At 38.9% G+C, this 19754-nt stretch overlaps 1 protein-coding gene across 1 annotated transcript in view; it reads left to right on the top strand.

Annotated features, from left to right (window-relative positions):
* LOC126413152 (protein Fe65 homolog) overlaps positions 1-19754 on the top strand; it is a 521914-nt gene that overhangs the window by 470549 nt on the left and 31611 nt on the right. Inside the window, exons 7-8 of the mRNA XM_050083046.1 lie at positions 6692-6890; positions 7006-7133. Coding sequence (XP_049939003.1) covers positions 6692-6890; positions 7006-7133 — 327 coding nt within the window. The remainder of the gene's footprint in view (positions 1-6691; positions 6891-7005; positions 7134-19754) is intronic.

The raw sequence follows: 19754 nt of genomic DNA, 5'->3' as shown, positions 1-19754 counted from the left end.
TTCCTTGCATGAAAACATGTGGGTTACCACTTGTTTTTCCATTTAACAGCACACTTTAACTGAACTTTAAGCTATTTCTTCTACTCCTGTCCACTGTCTGGACTGTTTGAACATGTACCTTTTTTTTAGGCAGGTAATTTGGGCTTTTACAACAGAACTTCAAGTACTTACATTACTAAAAATAAATCTATAAATCTTCTTGTACCTTGAGAGAAGTGCTTATTTACGCATCCTCCTCCATTTCTCACCTTTACATATTTGTATAGATCCTGGCAATCACCTCGCAAGCACATTTTTTTTTTATACTAACTTAAAATTAAATTGAAATTCTTTCTGCAACCTTAATTTCCTGCTTCAGCTTGTTGAAGAAATATCAGTTCATGTCCATCACTATAAACAATTTTTCCATACTTAACATTTAATACTTAAAGTTTACATGTAGTAGCTGTTACCATGAAGTCCGTGCGCTGTTCAACACAATACTTATCATTAACAGTTCACACAAGGAAATTTCCAGTACGCAAGAGGCAGGAAACCGAAACAGATTCTATCTGCAGTTGAAGCTGCGTCTGTAAACTAACTCTCTGTTTCAATGGACCAATCGCTCCCGATATGGAGCAACCCTGAATCGGCAATGATAAAACTTTTGAAACAGAAGACACCTGTCTGAAGAGATGTTACTTTAAATCCGTCTTGATTGCAATTTTTTTTTATTATTCATATGACCGGTCATATGAATAATAAAAAAAAAAATTGCAATCAAGACGGATTTAAAGTAACATTATAAAATCACTGATTGCTGTTATCCCATAAGACATTATGTCTGTTTTTGCAAAAAATGTCTGAAGAGACATGATGACATCACATCGATGTTTGCTCCTGTATCAACAATGGCTGTGACAGGAATGTTGGCAATAGAAATCTTAATCGAAGCCTGGACCTGTTCATCATAAATGTTATTAATGTCTTGAGCTTCTAGATCAGGTGCAAGGTCATCTCATAAGTCGGTCTCATGGTCGTACCGTATCGCATTAACATACTCAGAATCAGAGTATTCGTTAGTACCCCCACTGGAACCGGCAGCGACCTCTAGGAGGCTGAAAGGTGCTGCCTCTAATTTTCCACAGGATGTTTAACCTGTTTGTCATTCATGGCCTTAAGTGTTTGTTCCGTTTCATATTGGTGCTGGTTATGTGGTACAAATGCCGGTGTAAAGGGGTAAAATCCACTGGGTGCATTCACTTGTGAATAGAATACTTGAGACGGCTGCTGTCGCCCGATCTTTTGGTTGCCGGCAAAACCATTTCCTTGTGAAGGAAAGTTCGCATTTGGTGCCGTTTGAAAATTGTTCCGCGGTCCTCTATCCTGTGAAAAGTTGTACTGATGTTGTGCTGGGTGGCTTCCGCCTTGCCCATGCCACTTGCTATTTTTCGACCTATAACTTTGATTGTACACTGGCCCATTTGAAAAATTACCAATCGTTTTTGGAGAATTTCCATACTGCTCAGGTGCAGAATTAAAGGGTGGGTTTCCGTACTGATGTTGTACCTGGTGGTTGTAAATTGGGTGGTATCTCTGCTGATTACTGTAATTGGTTTTCTGCTTCCATTTAAAGTTATTGCCGTTTGCGTTTTCATAACGGCTGGCAGGTTGGTACCCGCGATCACAGTAGCGCACTCTCTCCTTTGGCGCATTGTTGTCTGCATGCGATGCATTCTGCTGGCTGCCAGGGAAGAATTTGCCACTGCCAACCTTGGAGCGCACATCCTCGCTAATTAAATCTAAGGAATCCAGCACAGAAAGGAATACATCCGTGTCTTCTTCGGACACATTTACTAGTTTCTTTCTAATAGACACAGGGAGTTTGCTTTTGAGAATCATAATTACGTCCTTGGAAGAAATCGGAGAATCCCAGAATTTAATTTTTGCTAGATACTTCTCGAAGTATTTCCGGAGACTTCCATGCTTCTCATTGAAAATTTCCGCACTATACACCTCCTTCCTTAATCTTTGCTGTACCCCATTACTCCAAAATTTTGCCAAGAACATTTTCTCAAACTCTTCATAATTCCTACACGTGTCTACCATTTCCGTTCCCCATAATGCTGCATCACCAGAAATAAAGCCAGTGACGAACTGAATACGCTGTCTGTCTGTCCAGCTCCTGGAAAATATGACGGAAAAATTCTTTAGGAACACGATGGGGTGTATTTCTCATTTCTGTGGATGAAAAACAGGAAAAGTGCGATGCTTAATCACACTTTCCTCTTGCATTGAACTCACAATTGTGGGCGGATCATTTATTTTCCCTACTCGGGACTCAACAGGACTGTTGTTTTGCATGTAATCAGGCGGTGAACGATAAGGAGTTGACTGACATTCGTCACCATCTAAAGAGTTGTTCCCAATAGTTTGCGTATGCGTGTGCGGATTTTCTACCCAGTTTCTCAGCATTCTGACTTCGTCCACTACTTGCTGCTTCCACTCAGGAAGATCCCGTTAAGTGTCCTCCGAATCTGTCCCAATTCAGAAACCACTGTGTCTCCCGACTTACCAGGAGCAGCTAAGATTTCATAAGTTACATCCTTGACAGTCTCCCTAAGCTCCTGCCTGACCTTCTTTTCGATAAAAATATCTTTACCCTTTATCCATTCACCGTAGTGTTCCGACAATGCCTCCGTGTGTGCTTTCACGGTGCTCCTAACCTGTTCTTCACTATTGATTGAGTCTATCTGCATCGACAGATCCTCCACTACACCTTCAATGTCAGATACTGCATTTATAACTGAGTTTACTTCTTTGGTAGCTGCCTGAATTTTTGTGTTTAATGTTCCAGATACTTCAGCTATTTCACTTTTCACCTGTTTCTGCATTTTCTGAATTTGATCACTGATCTTAGTTTGCACCTCACCCAAATGGGTATTTAATTCAGCCGTAATTTCTTTATGCAGATCTGTTTTGATTGTGCTTAGCTGTGTTTTTACTGATTCGCTTACAGCATCTAATCGGGCGTTAACAGTCTCATTTTGTGTTTTTATAGTCTCATTTACTGCGTCAAACTGTTGTTTCAGCATTTCCATTAACGCACCGAGGTCATTTGTAGCTGCAGCGGGAAGAGTTTGGACTTTAGGGTCACTTTCCCCTGTTACAGACATGGTTAGTTCAGTTTCCACATGGGAACCTACCGTTCGCGATCGTAAAGGGTATGGAATACTATTAACATCTTCACTCCCGTCTCCTGTTGTCACCTGTCTCTGTTTACTATCTGCCATTTTCGTCAGTAAATCACGTGCTACGCAAGGCTTTTGTCGTTTGTCAGTGACGTGGTGAGTCCGCTAAGAGCACCGCTCTTGCGTGAGCAACAAATGAAATTCTATCTGGCGAGAAGACAAGATGGAACCTAAACGTTTCAGACAAATGAATGAAGATGCTCTTCACTGCAAATTGCACACACTATCCACCATGTTGAAAATGTAATACAGCAATACTAACAATGGAGAAAAATAATTTCTATTATCAGACTACGAAGAATTTTACTTTGAAAGATAAAATAAAGCAGATTTTCTATAGCGGGAAGGAGATAGAAAGGATGTGGATTGACTTGGAAAAGCAACGTTGCTACTAAAGCGCTACACTGCGTATGCAAAATTCTGACTTACTTTTTGATGGCTTGGTTAGCACTATGTTGTCTCAGCAAATTCGCGTCTCTTTTCTTTTCCTTTCTCTCGATAATTAAACTGCGTTATTGACCAGGATATTTTCCGTTTTTTTGTGATGTGTACATGAAACGACAGAACATTTATTAACACAAGCACATAGAAAATTTTCCAAGAATTTGAACTAATTTTTGGTCGAGTCCCTGTTCGGGCGCCAAGTGTGATGTTACAAAATAAAAGTGATGTTGTTATTCAATGAAAAGTTGGAAATTGAGATTTAGCTTACTGTTTTATCAATCACAATTGGCGTAAGAATCATGGATGACCATTGTCATAAAATATTGCATTATGAGATGTGAATAGTTTTTACTTGCAGTTTCGCGTGGCTTGAGGCAGTCACAACTAGCGTGCTATTGATTAAGAAATTGCGTTATCGTCTTTCTAATTACTTCATGATCGTAGATATGATCATACCCGTTTGTGAAGTTATTGTTATGACAAAACAATTTCCTAAGGGACCAGAAAGTTCTTAAGGTCGCAAAAACAACTGTAACATCACACAAAAGGGAAATTCAGTATTAAAGTGGATGCAAGAAGACGATAAAACAGTTTTCTTTTTATCAATGTAACACGCACATTGGACTGCTGATCTTGGTGTCTGTAATATTAGCAAAATGCATAATAAAAATGAAAATAATACTGAGGAGATAATAGGAATGAGCACTGCTAAATGATTCAGTATTCCCAGAACAAATATTTATTATAACTAAAACATATATCGTACCTTAAGCTTAGTACTACAATGACGGTAGATTTTTATGTCCGTATCATGTCCATTGAGCACTCTTTTATATAGCCACTGTCTTCTTTGAGTCGCTCGTGCGTCGTCACGGAAAGTTATAACAGTTCTTTACACTTCACTCAAACTTAGACATAACACGTTTTTATACATTAATAAAAATTAGATCAGACTGCCACAAATCTGCGTCCGTCTTACTTGAGAAAAACAGTACAAGTCTTTAGCGCTCAAGGCTTCATTTGTTCTCCAGCGAACAAAATAGTGAAGGATCGTATATCCATCCGTATTTTTCTGTTTTTATTGCCGCCCAAAGACGACGAATTACATCATTAGAAAATCCCACCGTCGCTATGCGATGCCTTATTATACATTAATCATTATTTATAAACAAGTATTTGCCTTCTGGCTGAAAGTATTAACTACTCGTATTTGCTGTTTTAATGAAGTCAAAAATAGCGAATATCACAAGTCCCAGGTTCGATTCACAGCTGGGTTGGAGATTTTCTGTGCTCATGGACAGGGTTTTGTGTTGTCCTCATCATCACTGATGTGCAAGTCACCCAATGTGGCATCACTGAAATAAGACTTGCATCCCGGTGGCCGAAGTTTCCCAGACAGGGCCTCCTGAATCCTCATAAATTAACATGTACCACTCAGTGCTGTAGTCTGATTAAAATTACTTGCTGGTTGACACTTCACATGTAGGGGTTTCCTGCAATCAGAGCACCCAGTGTTGTAACAAATATGCCTGCTTCATACACAGCACTTTCCAAACACTACTGGACCTTTTTGTACAACATGTGATTTGGTGTCGTATATACAGTTATTGCGTGCAGTCATTAAAATAACAGTTTAATCCAGAGAAGTGGGATAGCATAGTGGTGAAGACACATTCCTACTGTATAGAAGAGCATGAGTTTGAATCTTGTCAAAGGCTACGAATTTTACATTTTTATCAAAATCACTTATTTCATTTTTATTCAGTAATGTAATGTTTTTATGTCCAATCCTTTGCTGTATCATTTTCATCACTGTGTTGACTTTGCTCTTATTTTTTCATTCTACCATTATTTTGTTGTTTGGAATCTGCCTGTAACGTGTAACCAAATGCCAAACAGGGCAGCTCATGTAGCAAGAGTTAGGATGGTTTCAATGAAAGTGAGAAACTACAGTTTGCTTTTAGCAGTGAAGTTAAACTTTTTTGTCCTGAGTTTGCTCATAGAGGTTAGCTTCAATTGCTGTGAACAAAGCAAGCCTGATTAATAGCTCTGCCACAAGTTGTCGATCACCCTTTTCTTGTTACAATGCACATGACAAATTTGTGGTTTGGTCAGGGATGGATTTAAATACAGGACTCCAAAACATGTCGTTTGCCACAGTTCCCTCACAGTAGCCACTTCCAACATTGCTCCATGTTACACGTAAGTAAAAAAAAGCTCTTGTAAAGTGACCTGCTATGTTTGTGTGTTGCCTGGTATGCACTCAGCAACCAATGTGCCAACTCTGTAGTAACAAGTGGCATAGTCAACTAATGAATAATTTTAACCAGGCTATAATTTGTATGTGCAACTTGCTTGTGTTGTTGGACAGTGCCACTCTTGCAGAAAAACAACAGGTATGGTTTATGCACAATGTGGCACATCTTCATATTCTACGACACGCGTGATGGTTCCTAACACAAATGTTTAATTGGTAAAGGATTGGTCATTTAGGTCCAGTGGCATGACCTTCCCATTCATGTGATCTTAATCCTTTAGATTTCTAGCTAGAAAATTTGAAGACTTAGTGTATTCCTCATCCATAGGCAATTTGCACATGGAGGAGCATCTCTCTGATGCATGTGACAAAATCCTAAGACAATCAGGTGTGTTCACATGGGTTCATGGTTCTTTCTTTGAGAAGGAGAGCTGAGGGATGTGCAAGAGTAAGCACTAACCAGATTGAGCACCTCCTGTACTGTAAAATGACATGTGGCTATCATAGGATGAAATGGCCCATATTTCAACAATTATTTGTTACCAAACAATGGTTTGTAAGACTTTTCTCCTAGATCTGACCAGTGCTGTCTCCTGTAAGAATATGTGTGTGTGTGTGTGTGTGTGTGTGTGTGTGTGTGTGTGTGTGTGTGTGTGTGTGTGTGTGGGCGCACACACTCACGCGTGCATGTGTGGATGCGTTTTAACATAAAATCCTATTAGAAAGGCTTGTTGTGTTTGACAAATGTAATGTCTTCCAGGAGACGTAGTTACCCTGCTCGGCCAGAACCAGAGAGCAAGGAGCGTCCAATAAGATTTGCTGTTAGGTCTCTTGGTTGGGTTGAAATTGCAGAAGAAGATCTCACACCAGAACGTAGCAGCAAGGCTGTTAACAAATGCATTGTTGACTTATCACTAGGCAGGAATGATCTGCTTGATGTAGTGGGAAGATGGGGTGATGTAAGTACTGTTGGTTTGCTAATGTAAGACTAATCAAGGTGCTTCAGAACAACAATCTTTAATAATTAATTATGTTATTGTATGTGGTACTCATTGAGCTGAAACTTTTTTCCAGGGCAAAGACTTGTTCATGGACTTAGATGAAGGAGCACTGAAGCTTATTGATCCTGAAAATTTGACAGTTCTAAATACTCAACCAATTCATACAATTAGAGTATGGGGAGTAGGACGAGACAATGGAAGGTAAAACAATTTATATACATGTTTATGTCCTCAGTAATCCTTACATAATAATAATATATCTAAAAACAAAGATGATGTGACTTACTAAATGAAAGTGCTGGCAGGTCAACAGACACACAAACTATCTGGCTAGGGTGAAGGCATGTTTGCGGAGGGAATGTAAATAAAACTTAATGGGGTCGTTGTGGGGGTGTTGTGAGGGCGACATGGTATTAGAAGGTGGAAAGTGTAACATGAGGTTGAAATGAAAATGAAAGATAAAAATATATGGGGAGAGATAAGGGTGAACTAGAAAGTAACTGGAGATCTGGTATGAAAAAAGGCGAAAAAGTGTTGGTTAAGTTGATCCTGTAGTGAACTTGGGTTGGTAGACAGCGATGTGCATGAAGGTTAGGTGGTTGTGTTGCCGCTAAAACACGTTAAAGGATGGAGAAATTCAGGAAAATTTCGAAAAAACGTGTAAATGTATTAAAAGGAGTGGTGTTGTGGTGAAAGATTACGAAAATGGGGCTAACAATTGTCTGACGAAGAAATAATGACGTGAAAACCTGTGGGGAGCGGCTAAAAATGATCAGTGATGTGCGAAAAATGGAAGTGGAAATAAAGTGAAAGTTATTAGAACTAGCCAAAATGGTTGTTTAATACGTGAAAGCAGCTGTTATTGAACTAGAAACAGTGGATTTTATAGCAGCGGTAGTGTTGAAAGCGGAAAATAAAAATTTTTTTGGTTATGGTTTGGAAGTGGGTTAAGTATTATTGAGTATATATAGGCGGGATAAAATTGTATTACGGTAAAAAGGGGAAGGTGAATACAAAGTGACACTACTGGTAAAAACAGAAAGAGAAAACAAGATGACAGGAAAGATTTCGAAATGCAACAGCGACAATAACAAACGTAATTGTTGGGTTCAAATTAATGATATGGTTATAATAGAGGGAAACATTCCACGTAGGAAAAATATATCTAAAAACAAAGATGATGTGACTTACCAAATGAAAGTGCTTATCTGGCTAGGGTGAAGGCATGTTTGTGGAGGGAATGTAAATAAAACTTAATGGGGTCGTTGTGGGAGTGTTGTGAGGGTGACATGGTATTAGAAGGTGGAAAGGTGCAGGCAGAATCCCTTCTGTCGACCTGCCAGCACTTTCATTTGGTAAGTCACATCATCTTTGTTTTTAGATATATTTTTCCTATGTGGAATGTTTCCCTCTATTATAACCATTACATAATAATAAGTTATATTTGCATTATGAGAAAGACGACATGTATTATAACACAGTTTATGTAACCTGAAATGGATAGTTAGTGGTAAAGAACATAGCTGTAATGTTAGGACATAAAAAGAGAAACAACAATTGAAGAAAAAGATTTTGTTTGCTTTCTTAATTCATCATACACTGCCACTCCCCACAATTACCCCAATAAGTTATACAAAATCCTATAAATTTTGTTGTTACATAAATATCACAACTAATAGAGAATACATTTTATTAACTGTTTTCCCTGTTTGTAGACAAGTTTACATAAAATAAAAGGCTTTTAGTTTAGTCTGGAATTATGTTGTAAGTGTTACGTATACTTCTAGATTCTGCAGGGGGCATGATCAGAGTTTTGATAAAATTGCAAAAGGAATATGATTCATTACATTATAGGTACATAATATACAAATAACTCAACTAAAATAAAGTGAAGAATACAAAAAAAAGTGAGGACTATGTACACATCACCACACACTGGTAATCACAGCAGAAACGATTGTGACTGAAAAAAAAAAAAAAAAAATTGTTTTGGAGGTACTTTGTGAAATTTAATATGATTTAACTTCTGCAATTCAAAATGCATTGGGGACATTGTGAAAAGCTGCTAAGATCAAAGGAATGTAACGGGGATGAAGTAAATGATAGTTAAAACATCAGATTAAAATAAAACCCAAGGAAGATAGCACATGTTAATACGCTTTGCTTTGCAAAGCAGGCAGAATCCCTTTGAATATTTATACCACAAATATATTTTTGCAAAGCAGGCAGAATCCCTTCAAAGATTTATACCCCAAATTAGATATAAAGAAGAATCACAATTCAAAGAATAATTGGAATGTTTACTGTTGCTGAAGCCTGTATGTTAATACTGTCAGATACAGAGCTAATATATAAAAATAGTTGCCTAAATTTTCACATTAGGATATCCCTTCAATTTTTATCAGGTTTCTGTAATTGTGGTTTAACTTTTAAGTCAAACCAAATGAATTACATTTAATAATGAATTGTGACAAAAAATTATCATTTTCATTTTGATATAGTATTGTAGTAGTAAAATCAGAAATGTGATTCTTCATTAAACACATTCAAAATGAATTCATATTTGAGGTTAACATTGACATAAGATTTTTTGTGCAAATTTATATTGAAATGATTCATTCTATACTTACTAGTAACTGTCAATTAGTTATGTTCAGATTAACTGTGAATAAGCACTCACTTTTGGACCAGTATTTCTTAGTTTATATTTTTGTGAACTTTTGCCATTGTTTCTTAGTATCTAATAGTGCCATGTTTTTCTCCACATATAATGTGCCTTGGTGATTGGATCATCTTCCACAGGGAGAGGTAATTGATTTAATATACACCAGTCCAGTCTTGCAAACAAAAGCATGATGCATGTTGCCCGGTGCACTGATTGTTATTGTCTTGGCTTTCAGAGTGACTATTCCACTAAGAATAATTTTATTCTTTAGCTTGATGAGCTCAGTGCGAATTAGGATTTGGTTATTGACAGAAATAACACACAAAGCATTTATTGCAGAAAATCTATATCCAGTCATTTCTTTTATAATGTTTTATAATATTATGTAAAGAAAATTATTTATAATTTCTTAAATCATCAGTTTTAATTATGTCTTGTGACACAAATTCATCTGAAGTCAACCATGTTCTTTCTCCAATATACACTCCTGGAAATTGAAATAAGAACACCGTGAATTCATTGTCCCAGGAAGGGGAAACTTTATTGACACATTCCTGGGGTCAGATACATCACATGATCACACTGACAGAACCACAGGCACATAGACACTGGCAACAGAGCATGCACAATGTCGGCACTAGTACAGTGTATATCCACCTTTTGCAGCAATGCAGGCTGCTATTCTCCCATGGAGATGATAGTAGAGATGCTGGATGTAGTCCTGTGGAACGGCTTGCCATGCCATTTCCACCTGCCGCCTCAGTTGGACCAGCGTTCGTGCTGGACGTGCAGACCGCGTGAGACGACGCTTCATCCAGTCCCAAACATGCTCAATGGGGGACAGATCCGGAGATCTTGCTGGCCAGGGTAGTTGACTTACACCTTCTAGAGCACGTTGGGTGGCACGGGATACATGCGGACGTGCATTGTCCTGTTGGAACAGCAAGTTCCCTTGCCGGTCTAGGAATGGTAGAACGATGGGTTCGATGACGGTTTGGATGTACCGTGCACTATTCAGTGTCCCCTCGACGATCACCAGTGGTGTACGGCCAGTGTAGGAGATCGCTCCCCACACCATGGTGCCGGGTGTTGGCTCTGTGTGCCTCGGTCGTATGCAGTCCTGATTGTGGCGCTCACCTGCACGGCGCCAAACACGCATACGACCATCATTGGCACCAAGGCAGAAGCGACTCTCATCGCTGAAGACGACACGTCTCCATTCGTCCCTCCATTCACGCCTGTCGCGACACCACTGGAGGCGGGCTGCACGATGTTGGGGCGTGAGCGGAAGATGGCCTAACGGTGTGCGGGACCTTAGCCCAGCTTCATGGAGACGGTTGCGAATGGTCCTCGCCGATACCCCAGGAGCAACAGTGTCCCTAATTTGCTGGGAAGTGGCGGTGCGGTCCCCTACGGCACTGCGTAGGATCCTACGGTCTTGGCGTGCATCCGTGCGTCGCTGCAGTCCGGTCCCAGGTCGACGGGCACGTGCACCTTCCGCCGACCACTGGCGACAACATCGATGTACTGTGGAGACCTCACGCCCCATGTGTTGAGCAATTCGGCGGTACGTCCACCCGGCCTCCCGCATGCCCACTATACGCCCTCGCTCAAAGTCCGTCAACTGCACATACGGTTCACGTCCACGCTGTTGCGGCATGCTACCAGTGTTAAAGACTGCGATGGAGCTCCGTATGCCACGGCAAACTGGCTGACACTGACGGCGGCGGTGCACAAATGCTGCGCAGCTAGCGCCATTCGACGGCCAACACCGCGGTTCCTGGTGTGTCCGCTGTGCCGTGCGTGTGATCATTGCTTATACAGCCCTCTCGCAGTGTCCGGAGCAAGTATGGTGGGTCTGACACACCGGTGTCAATGTGTTCTTTTTTCCATTTCCAGGAGTGTACTTCCTACACACTGTATGTTACCAGAGTATAATTTTATTACAAAATGTATCGAAATAATACATTGTGGAATGTTGATGGGCATGAAAGTTTCCTGTGAGCTTATGCATTGTAGAAGAAAATTCCACATAATTACTATTAAATTTGGAGATGTGGTTGTGGTTTCATTATTATGTCAGAGCCATAATGTCCCCACCAAAGATTTCGTTATGTATGCAACATTCTGATACAGTTGTTACAATCCCTCTAGCTAGCTTTTTGAAATGATGTTGTAAGCTGACATCTTACAAAAACTGGTAGAGAACAGTTCTTCAAGTTGATCATCATATTACAAATTAGCCTTATGGTGATACGGTGAGATACCTTATGTATTTGAATCAGCTGCATTATTTGCTTGTTTTTTTCATACAAAGCACAAGGATATAGTGAAACATACAATGTAAACATGTTATTGATGATTACTTATTACTGTCTAATAAGTTGTGTAAAATAATCTGCTTCAATACATGTGCCTGTTCAGAAGTAGAGACTGCATATGTATCTTCAGCAAGCTGATCATCAATGCTATAGACATACTAACCATTTTATTTTACGAGGAATGAGATTGCATTGTAAAAACCAAAGAAGAGTAACAGTTTGTACTGTTGAGTGCATGAATGAGCTCACCATACTGTACAGTGAATAAGATACAGAAGCAAGTATTTTTTACTCATTGAGTTTGCTTCTTAATGTGACTACTGAAAGGCAACTCATATTTCCTAGATCTTTAATTGTCATTTATTTTGATAAAGGTAGGCAGGAAAAATTAAAGACTGTTGAAACTGTGGAATTTGCTAGGTATTCTGATAGGACACAATATACTAACGATAAAACAGTTTCATTTTTAAGCCCTCATGCTTTCTCATGGCAGGCCTGATTGACAAGAACTTCTTAGTTTTTAATTCAAGAGCTATCACCGGCTTTTTTTATATATATATAGTCCAGCATGCTACTTCATTAGTTAGTGTGGTGGCAAATGCTGCGAAGCTCACATTCATCTGTCACTTCACCTATAACTGACTGTTGTTATGTCAGAGAAAAGCAAGTGTCGGAGAAAAGCAAGGACATATCACATCACATAGGACCATGGCTATAGCCTGATTAAAATTTAATATTACTTAACACTTTTGTCACGCCATGGAGCTTAGCCATTCAATCAGAGCTCACAATGTCAACCAGTGTGCCACAACAAAGCTTCAGTTCAATGGGAGGAGTTTTCACATAGCATAGTATACATACATAATCCAGTATCTGGCACTACAGGGCACTTAACTGTTGATAACTGCAGCATGCCCTGTCTGAGCATTAACGAGGCACAGCTGACAGTCGATGTGGCAACACTATTATGCCGTGTGGCAAATGAAAAATTGTTTTAAGTGGGATATTGTAAATTACTGTGGTATTCAAACTGCTCCTTGGGTTGAAGACAGCTTTACTTACAAGCAGACACTTATTTCTTACACATTATTATACATCTGCAGATAGTAATACGCTTGTCAAGGTTTCGCAACACACCTGATAAATATCTGGTTCTGGGTCTGCTGTCACATTTCACTGTGTAAAGCCCTCAGTGTTTCATTGAGACAGCTGCCTGACATAGGTGGCTGCTGTTACTGATTGTTGGCAAGGAGGTTATCATTTGCCAGCCAACAGCAACCAGCTGAATGATACCATGTAGTTGCCTTGATGAAAAACTGTGATAAACACATGATGTGATCTGACAGCAGACCCTTGAGAACCATATATTCAATAATAAACACCACTGTTCCTAATCTATACTGTTTTGGTAGCTGACTAATTTAGATACTGATTCAAGAACACTTCATAGAAAGTCCTTCCTCAATCACAATTTTGCTGAAGAACTGCATTACCAACTGTCAAAATACTTCTTTGATTTTAAATAAATCTACAATGACAGTTTGAAGATGATCTGAGATGATGTCTCAATACCTCTTATCCACGTGGATTCAGTTGTATAACATCTGCTTAATCTTCTGTAAGCTTACAACAAAAATGAGACCCATAGCTGGTGTCACAGATGGCAGTTGAGCTTAGGCTCATTCTGTGCACCTACGTCGCTTTCTCTGACAGCCAACGAGCATTCAGTAGTGTTCTGAGCATTCTGCTATAAATATCATAACCAATGTGAGCATTAAACATGACTGTAGTGAGTTATTTAATGAATTTTTATTGCATTTGTTGTGAGCGTGTCATCATTGATGGTGGTATTAAGTGACAAATTCTACATAAGCAAACATGAGACATAATTTGCAGGACACAGGCTTTCTTCAAGTGCAAAGCACATGTGTGCATGTACTGTAACTGTCACTTGAAAGCAGAACAATGCAAACCCCACCCAGCCTTGACTAGCATGAACTGCCTTCATTCGTAAATTGGACTATAACAGCTCAGAGGCTTTTCTGATTTCAAGCTACTATTTTTTTCAGTTTTTCCTTCTTCTCCTAGTTTAACCACATGTACTCTCCATGCTAATGCTCAGAAGTTACAGTCACAGTTGGGTGCATTTGTTTATTTATGTAGTTGTGTGAAAGATGGTGTCTAGAAAAAAAAGTGGTAGCTCAGAAGCTAGTGAAAGATGTTGCTGTTACACGTTTCTATGTGCCGCTGTCTGCTATTACATGTTTCTGTGTGCCACACAATAACCAGGTACAGGTGAATATTCACCTTTTCTTATTTTTGTTGTCTCCTTCTTTGAACTTCAGTTATTGTAATAGTGTATAAGCCTGCCTTATTTTTATGAAATGAGCATTATAATTTGTGGTTTTTTCCCCACAAGTTATCTGCTGTTTTTTCTATTTCAAAATGCAGTTATGTAGTTTTTGCTTATAATTTCAGATATGTCTTCTGACCTATTACTCTGTTTTCATCTATCTTGATACTTTGTGGATTGCTGTCAATTACATGTGTTTCATTAACCTTTCTTCTGTTGGCAGACTATTTCTTTCTGCCTCTTCCTTTGCTCCATTTTGGACACTCTATACTTTCATTGTATCATGTGTTCACATTATTAAATTTCATTACTGACCAGCAGCATGTACCGTATTTACTCGAATCCAAGCCACACTTTTTTTCCAGTTTTTGTAATCCAAAAAACCGCCTGCGGCTTAGAATAGAGTGCAAAGTAAGCAGAAGTTCTGAAAAATGTTGGTAGATGCCGCCACAACTAACTTCTGCCGTCGAATATATGTAGCGCTACACAGGCATGCTTTGCAGGCACAAAGATAAATACTGGCGGCAAACCCTCTGCGTCAGTAAATTAATAAAAAAAAAGGTGGAAGACGAGTTTCGACCGCTGCATTTTCATACATTATCCAACGAAGTAAATACAAATTCCGTATTGTCCATCTTCGAATGTAGCAGCATTTCAATGTACTACGAAAATCCGACTGGCAAGACTGTTTGGGATGTTTGTCAATATGGCCAACTCTACGTTCTGCATTTTTTCCTACCTGTGAGAAGAGATGGTTCCTTATAGGAACTTTTATGTATTGTGAATCACATGCATTATTCTCTTCACCATAAGAATAATACAAATATAAACATGTTTCCATGTATTCTTTCGTGTTTGCTGCTAACTCATTTACATCCTGTCTGCCTAATAAACTACGAAACTAGAGTGAGACAACAGCAAACGCGGAAGAATATACATATCATGTCATGTTTATATTCGTATTATTCTTATGCCTAATAGTGATACAGTCAGAAATGAAGCACGGCAATTGACTAGATTTTTAAATCTAAGATGACTCTAATTTCAGTGCAGAATGTAATGTACTAAAGAGGCGTCTGCAAATATTTTCAAACGGAGAAAAATTTTCGGTAAACTTTCGTTCAGAACATCTTCTATCATACGCTGTCTATTATTTGGTTCTTGTTGATCATTATCAAAGAAAGCAGCAGTGTAAGTAACAACAAATAGCAGTCTATTGCCATTTTTTCGCTAATGAGATGATTCCTCTCTCTCTTTTTTTTAACTGTAAGTGGCGGTAGCGTGCACAAAAGCAAGCCATGCCGCGAGCGGCGACAGGTCGTAAACACTCATTATCAGAATGCGACAAACAATGCATGACACAGTACAGTAATGCATTTTCAGCTTAGAGTGACTTAAACACCTATAACAAAGAGGACGGCACTTATCAGATCAAAGAAAAATAAGCAATCAATTCAAACCAGACGAAGTATGCGAAAAAGGAAGGGTACCCGTATAAATACGGACGGAGCACCTGACTCATAGCAATGGCTACCTGATAAAGCTTAACTGGTAAGCTTACGACTCGAACCAATCTACTGTAGCTGTATCGTCATTCATTTGACCTAAATTGTGTCTCATATTACAATGGACCAACTTTGTTTTGATTTGGAGGTGCGGCCTAAAACTTTTCTGTCCCCTTGAATTTCGAGTCTCAAATTTCAGATGCGGCTTAGATTTGGGAAAATTTTTTTTCCTTCATTTCGAGTCTCATTTTTCAGGTGCGGTTTAGATTCGAGTGCGGCTTAGATTCGAGTAAATACGGTATTCAACTTCATGCTTTCAGCCCCGTAGTGTCATTTCCTGACCCATGCAATGTCTTATTCCCTGTCATGTATCACTATGAAAGAAGAATGCTCCCTGTTTGTCCTCGAAATGCATTTGTTTCTTTACATACATTGTAATATTATTAGCAATCCTTACATGAATGAGTTCAATAAACACAGGAGGGACTGGAGCTTTGATATTCAGGTCAGACCTTTGAGCAGGGATCAGAAATGTGCTAACAGTTTCAGTACTGATAACTACCTGACTGCTAAGTGTAATCAGAACAGAAAATAAGCATGAAATTTTACTGCATTCTTTTTTTTAAAAAAACAACATTCACAGCTTTAACGAAATCCATTATATATCTGTCTTACAGCTTATAACTTGAGTCACTTTTCAGCTGTGTAATTAGTGTGCCTGCAAAGTTTTACACATTTTTATTTCAGTTTATTATTACCAATACATAAAACAGAGTAGCAATAACCACGTAAATATGTTGATGCTAGTGCTCTTTTTGCAATGTTTCATGTCTGCTTAAAAACAGAGAGAGTGTAAGTAACTGTTCATGTTTTTCATGTTTTTCAGCACTGGTATGTCTCTTTGAGGGGTTGATGGTATTAGTGATTCTGAACAAAAAAATTCATATGGACACATTCTCTATTCCTAATCATTTCTGAGATAGAACACTTTTAATGTACATTGTAATTTATTATTCTATATTATTCAAACATTGTCATTGTCTACAATGTATCATAGTGGTGTAGATGTAGTTGAGATGAATAATTTGATATAAAACATTTGTGGGCTATTAAGTGAGGAAACTACCTAAAATTAACCTACAAAAACTACATACACTACAGCACATGCTTGTCATAAAAGATTTTTAGTATTCTCAAGGTCCCTTCACGCAGTCTATTAATCCTAGAGAAAAAATGAATAGGACCCTTTTTGTACAAAATTTAATGTTACGATTCAACTGTTTATTTTAATTCCAGTGGCTGCAAGCATTCCTCTAGTTGTTTCCAATTCAGCGGCACAGATTATCCCACGACTTTGATATTTCTCTCTTCATAATTCTGGGAATACAAGAAACAAATATGTCTTTCTCCATGTATCAGAAAATCAAACTAATAATTTCTTTAAAAATATAAAATTTATTTGCGTATCATTGTGTAGGCTACGTCCTCTATTATAACATGCCATTCTCTAATATCAAAATTATGTTCATAAAACCTGAATTCTGTAACGGTTCTTTCCTTGCTGTAGGCTGTATGTACAGTTGCTGAAACTGAATTGAGTTTCTTCTAGAATTGGTTCAGGATGCTAACGAGTGTTCCCTCTATCCCTCATATTGTTTTTATATATGTAGCTGTTCTCTCTGGAGTAATAATATTGCATTGTTGTTAGAGACCTGCAGGAAAAACTGTTAGAATGAATACTTGGATCTAGCCAAATGGATATCTTATTTTGGAAAGAAAAAAAAAACTTGTGATTTACAATGACCAGTGAAATGGATTGTATTTGCAAAAGTGTACACTGAGAGATAGCTTTATCTGACCTCAGAGAGTAGAGAATGACCGAATTTCACTTGTCATGTAATCTGCCTTGAGTGCTGAAGTAAAAAATTTAAACAGCTCTTATCAGCAGAAAGCTGTACCACCCACACTGCCTAGAAAGGCATAGACACTGTTATTTTTTATTGGATTCTTACTCAAAAATTGACATGACAGTGGTGGCACTAAAAAGCACCTAAAACATTTGCTCAATAATTTTTTATGGTGAGCTTAAATTGTAATTTGAAGTACATTAGGTTAGTAATTTTCTATAGTGGACTTAAATGTGCAATTTGAAATGCCACATTCACCACTACCAACATCATCATCATCTGATTGACATTCCAGCAAACTGTGCATCTACTTATATACTCCACACATCACTGCTCAGTGTGTGGCAGTGGGAACTTTGTAAAAATATTACCCACTTCCTTTCCCTTTCCAGTTACAATTAGAGAGAGAGAAAAACGATTGATTTCTGTACACACATGCCACTGTCTTAACTTATTATCAAGATCCCTAAATGAGATATGTAATGGAAGCATAAGAGACATTGCACTGTCTATCTTGTATACTTCTTTAAGTATAGCTTTAAGCGCCCCCATGAGAACACGCTCACCTTTCCAGCACATCAGTGCCAACAGCTGCCCTTTAAAGCCAGTAGTGCAGCAGTTCTACAATCAGTCATGATTTATCTGTGCCACTGTGCCAACCTTGCTACATATCATTATCTTAGTTCTGAATTCGCAACGCTGTAGGCTTTTGATCTTGGTTTACTCAACGGGTTTGTTCCGTCTCTTTTGTTTGTCTTCCTTTTGCTGTTGTCTTCAGGTAGCTCACTGTGATGCCCTTCGCCAGTCAGCTTGTTTCTATTGGTTCTCGAGTCTTTACCAGTCTAGTCTGATTCTGGATGCTATGGACACATGAACTGGGATTGGATGATGGATAGAGGAAGGGAATTTGTCAGGCAGAGGGTGTGGGGACAGTCAGTTAACTGAGATTGAGGCCAGGATGTTTTGAGGAGCGAAGGAGGTGTTTCAAGGATAACTCCCGTCTGTGTAAATCAGAAAAGCTGGTTGTGGAGGGAAGGATTTAGATAGTATGGGTCATAAAGCAGCCACTGACATCAAGCAAGTTATGCTCAGCTGCATGTTGTGACATCAGATCGTCTGTTTTGTCCATGGCTACAGCTCAACAGTAGCCATTCATTCAGGTGGACAGCTGGTTAGTTGTCATAATGACGTAAAAAGCTATGCACTGATTGCAGCAGAAATGGTATATGACATGGCTTCTTCCACAGGTGGTACAGTGTCTGTTGGCGTAGGATAAACCAGTGACAGGACTGGAGTAGTAACTGATGGGCGTGTATGCTGGGCAGGACTTGCATTGAGGCCTTCCAGAGGGATGTGACACTAATGGCAAGGGGTCAAGAGTGGGAGTGGTATAGGAATGGACTAGGATACATTACATTCCACCAGAATTTTCCTACATAATTATATCATCTAAAGTTCTTGGTTTGTTACATTTCTCATACTACTATTCTTTTTTCACTGTGTCCTCCTAAATAATTTGAGGCCTTCCTATAGAAAGCTATTTTCTTCATCTGCTCATAATTCACTACTTTATCCTCTCAATGTATTTATCAGGTCTCTATTCAAATTAAGTCACTGTCATAATTACGTACTCTAGTTGTACTTTATCCTTTCTGGGTTACTGAAAACAAGAGCAGAGGATGATGATGATGATGTTTGGTTTGTGCAGCTGTACAGTTATCAGTGCCCGTACGAATTCCCAACCTTTTCTCAGCCCAATCTCACCACCTTCATGAATGATGATGAAATGACGAGGACAACACAAACACCCAGTCATCTCGAGGCAGGTGAAAATCCCTGACCCTGCCCGGAATCGAACCCAGGACCCCGTGCTCGGGGGAAGTGAGAACGCAACCGCGAGCTGCAGACAAGAGTAGAGGAATTTAAATCAGAGAGTGTGTGGTGTGTGTGTGTGTGTGTGTGTGTGTGTGTGTGTGTGTGTGTGTAGGAGTGCTGAAAGGCACAGTGTTCAACATTTTTGTTTCTGTATTTTGAATTAACTGTGTATATTTAGTTATTTTACCACTAGTTT

The sequence above is a fragment of the Schistocerca serialis genome, chromosome 7 (assembly GCF_023864345.2).
Source record: "Schistocerca serialis cubense isolate TAMUIC-IGC-003099 chromosome 7, iqSchSeri2.2, whole genome shotgun sequence".
NCBI lineage: Eukaryota > Metazoa > Arthropoda > Insecta > Orthoptera > Acrididae > Schistocerca > Schistocerca serialis.
The sequence above is the reverse complement of the archived record's forward strand: the minus strand, read 5'-3'. Positions and strand labels throughout refer to the sequence as shown.